At 41.0% G+C, this 4,138-nt stretch overlaps 1 protein-coding gene across 1 annotated transcript in view; it reads left to right on the plus strand.

Annotated features, from left to right (window-relative positions):
* otud4 (OTU deubiquitinase 4) overlaps window positions 1–4,138 on the plus strand; it is an 18,395-nt gene that overhangs the window by 3,698 nt on the left and 10,559 nt on the right. The window contains exons 4-9 of the mRNA XM_014004085.1: window positions 709–759; window positions 839–885; window positions 1,204–1,276; window positions 2,603–2,684; window positions 2,765–2,927; window positions 3,012–3,066. Of these exons, the coding sequence (XP_013859539.1) occupies window positions 709–759; window positions 839–885; window positions 1,204–1,276; window positions 2,603–2,684; window positions 2,765–2,927; window positions 3,012–3,066 (471 nt within the window). The remainder of the gene's footprint in view (window positions 1–708; window positions 760–838; window positions 886–1,203; window positions 1,277–2,602; window positions 2,685–2,764; window positions 2,928–3,011; window positions 3,067–4,138) is intronic.

Raw genomic sequence — 4,138 nt, forward strand, 5'->3', positions numbered from 1 at the left:
ATATATATATCTATAGAAAATGTTTTCATTTCTGATAATTTGTGTCTGAAATGTGTGGAAGCAGAAAGTAAAAGCAGGTGAAACTTGAACAGGAAGAACCTGAAAACTGCAGACAACCCAGCAGCGTTTTAGTTCTGTGTGCGGAGGAAATGAAAGCAAAAATAAAAAGATAAAATTAAACATTTCCAGGCAGCTCTGTGTCAACAAACAAACACAATGGTTTGGTTTTTAATTGTTGCCCTTCAGTTTCATCTGGAAACAAAATCTGAAGCCTAAAGGCTTTAGAGAGATTTAATTAGTTCAAATGTTTGTTTACTGGGGGTGTAAGAAAATATTAAAACACTAAAATATCACAATATTTCATTGTATAATACTGTATTGATTCTCTAAAGCACAGTATCGATTTTTAATTAGGATTTAAAATGTAAACGTTCATCACAGTGGTTCATTCTGGTTGTAGTTTAGCCTCTGACCACTAGGTGGCAGCAGTCAGCTGTTTGTCTCCTGCACTCCTAAAGAGCCACAGTTTAATATATATTTTCTTTGTTTTCATGATTAACATTTTCTTGAATCCTAAAGAGAATTAAAACCTGTAACCTGCTGTTTACCTTGCTAATGTTTTAAGATGTTTTCCTTAGTTCTTCTGTGAGTTTTGAACCCTCCTGGTCTGAGTTGTTTCTGAACTCGCTGCTGTTTCCTCTCTTCCAGTTCATTGAAGGAAACTTTGAGGAGTATCTGTTGAAGCTTCAGGACCCGCAGGTGAACCTTCGACCCTGTTTCAGCTGCGGTTCATTAAAATCAGTTATCAAAACTAAACTTTGTGTTTTTCTTCCACCAGCAATGGGTGGGAGAGGTGGAGATCAACGCGTTGGCCATCATCTACAAGTGAGTAAATGTTTAACAGTTTATTTTAAACATGAAATAGGTTCATTTGTTTTATGATAAAAAGATAAAATATTCTGATTTTATCAGCTTTAAATCCCCAGCAGAGAAACAAGAACAGCTTTAATTTAAAGGTAGATTATTAAAGATTTTATGTTTTATTTTAGGTACTGGAATCACTGAAGGATGTCATTATGAACACATTTTTCTTTACTTTTACTACGACTAAAATCAGTATTTTCAGGTTTTATTATAGTTTTAGATGTTTGTGGTTTATTTACTCTGGTTCAGTTTTAAATGGTTGTTGTTGTTCTTTTTTAGGAGGGATTTTCAGATCTTCCAGGAACCTGGAAGACCAGCCGTCAACATCACAGACAACAACTTTAAGGACAAAGTGAGGAAAAAAAAACCTTTTATTGTTTTTACAGATGGTTTAATCTGGATTAACAGTCCCACTTTAAATACTGAAACCATTAAAAGATGATTGAATTAGATGTTTACTTTATATTTTTATTTTTTATTCAGAGTTTGGTCAAAAATACAAAATGTTTTACTTATTAAATGTTTTACTTATTAAATTTACTTATTAAAGCTCATAATCTTACCACTTGAAACATCACTAGCCCTGAAGCTGCTGGTAGACATCGCGGTTGAGAGACACCGTAGCAACTCCTTCGTGTTTGGAAGCAGGGGTGGGGGTGGGGGGAGGACCAGGGAGGATGATTCAACCACTCAACCACTAGATGTCGCTGAAAACAACAAATCCTACACACTGTGCCTTTAAAGGACCTAAAACTTCACGTTGTACCTGTGATGCTTGAACAATAAAATAACTTTTTTATTAGTTTATTCAAAAAAAATCTGCCCTTAAAGACTTCTTGTGGATTTTAATCTGTATTTCTTTACATATTGTTTTAAAAAAAGACTACAAGATTTTACTGATTATTGAACCGTTTTATTAAATAAATTGATAGGATTAAAGTAATTTCTTGTATTTTAAGATTTAGGTGATGTTTGAACATAAACGATAATTTTACAGTTTTTGTTGTTTTTTTTTCTCCTTTAAAATGGAGTTTTGTTTGTTTTAAAACCTGATTTAATGTGATGAAGAGAAATAATTGTTTAATTATAAATATACTGATGAAAGTTGAAAAATCGTCAGATATCTCTTTAGAACAAGTTAAAAATGGTAAAACGAGACTTTTAAAGTGCCTGTGACGTCAAATTTTTGTAATAAAATTGAATGTATTTTTGGAAGGATAACACTGACAACTTATTGTAAAAACACATTTCACGCCACTGAGATGAACAGTTGTTGAGATGTTTGCATGTGAAGAAACAGGAAGTGATGTCAAAGGGGAATGTCTGAATGTAAACGGAGCGTTGCTAAAAAGCTAACAACACGAACTGTGGAGAAGAATCTGATGTTTCTTTAATTTTTTAAATCACTATCATAGAAAGATGAGAGTCTGAGTTCAAATAATATTTTAATAAACAAAAAAACATGGAGTTTATTTCTCTTTCCCTTTGATGTCACTTCCTGTTTCATTTTAGCTGAACCAAGGTTAAAGGAAAATGCCTGTTATGTGACATAGCAGGTAAAATGCCAAGTTTGTCAAATATAAATATATTTTCTTTGACTTTTTGTATTTGATGGAAATGCATGTGACAGGCACTGTAATAAGTTGTGAAACACTGACAGGTGTGTTTGTGTTTGCAGGTGCAGTTGTGTTTTCTGAATGGGAATCATTACGACAGCGTTTATCCCATCAACCGCATCAAGAACTCTGGTGTTTGTCAGTGTGAGTGGAAACAGAAACGTCTTTCAGGTGTTTTAAACTTTAAAAAGTGTTTATTAACCGTGACTTTGCGTCTCCTGCAGCCATTTTGTACGAGCTGCTGTACGACGGCGTCTTCAAGGTGGAGCGCGGCGCTCTGGCTCCGTGTCAGCGGAGCAGCCGACCCAACGACTTCCTGAGCGACGACGCCATGTACCCCTACGGCAGCAGCGACGAGTCCGAGCCCGACACCGGGGAGCCGCTGTGGTACGACGAGGCTAACGGTTAGCGCCATGATTTACCTGAGAACAGGTGTGTGTGACTCAGGACAGGTGTGTTTCTGTCCTGCAGGGTCCAGGCTGAGACCAGCACTGCCTCCTCCAGGTCCAGCAGCCACGGGTACAGGGTAACGTATCAGCTGAGGGCTTCAAACGTCTGTCCACACACGTCCTCTGAGACGAGTGTCCTCTGTTCTCTGAGACGAGTGTCCTCTGAGACGTCTTTAGAGACGAGAGTCCTCTGAGATGAGTGTCCTCTGGAGAGGAGCGTCTTCAGAGACGAGTGTCCTCTGAGACGAGTGTCCTCTGAGACGTCTTTAGAGACGAGAGTCCTCTGAGACGAGTGTCCTCTGTTCTCTGAGACGAGTGTCCTCTGAGACGAGTGTCCTCTGTTCTCTGAGACGAGTGTCCTCTGAGACGAGTGTCCTCTGTTCTCTGAGACGAGTGTCCTCTGGAGAGGAGCGTCTTCAGAGACGAGTGTCCTCTGAGACGAGTGTCCTCTGAGACGTCTTTAGAGACGAGAGTCCTCTGAGACGAGTGTCCTCTGTTCTCTGAGACGAGTGTCCTCTGAGACGAGTGTCCTCTGTTCTCTGAGACGAGTGTCCTCTGAGACGAGTGTCCTCTGAGACGAGTGTCCTCTGGAGAGGAGCGTCTTCAGAGACGAGTGTCCTCTGAGACGAGTGTCCTCTGAGACGTCTTTAGAGACGAGAGTCCTCTGAGACGAGTGTCCTCTGTTCTCTGAGACGAGTGTCCTCTGAGACGAGTGTCCTCTGTTCTCTGAGACGAGTGTCCTCTGTTCTCTGAGACGAGTGTCCTCTGAGACGAGTGTCCTCTGGAGAGGAGCGTCTTCAGAGACGAGTGTCCTCTGAGACGAGTGTCCACTGAGACGAGTGTCCTCTGAGACGAGTGTCCTCTGGAGAGGAGCGTCTTCAGAGACGAGTGTCCTCTGAGACGAGTGTCCACTGAGACGAGTGTCCTCTGAGACGAGTGTCCTCTGGAGAGGAGCGTCTTCAGAGACGAGTGTCCTCTGAGACGAGTGTCCACTGAGACGAGTGTCCTCTGAGACGAGTGTCCTCTGGAGAGGAGCGTCTTCAGAGACGAGTGTCCTCTGAGACGAGTGTCCACTGAGACGAGTGTCCTCTGAGACGAGTGTCCTCTGGAGAGGAGCGTCTTCAGAGACGAGTGTCCTCTGAGACGAGT

The sequence above is a fragment of the Austrofundulus limnaeus genome, unplaced genomic scaffold (genome assembly GCF_001266775.1).
Source record: "Austrofundulus limnaeus strain Quisiro unplaced genomic scaffold, Austrofundulus_limnaeus-1.0 Scaffold22, whole genome shotgun sequence".
Taxonomy (NCBI): domain Eukaryota; kingdom Metazoa; phylum Chordata; class Actinopteri; order Cyprinodontiformes; family Rivulidae; genus Austrofundulus; species Austrofundulus limnaeus.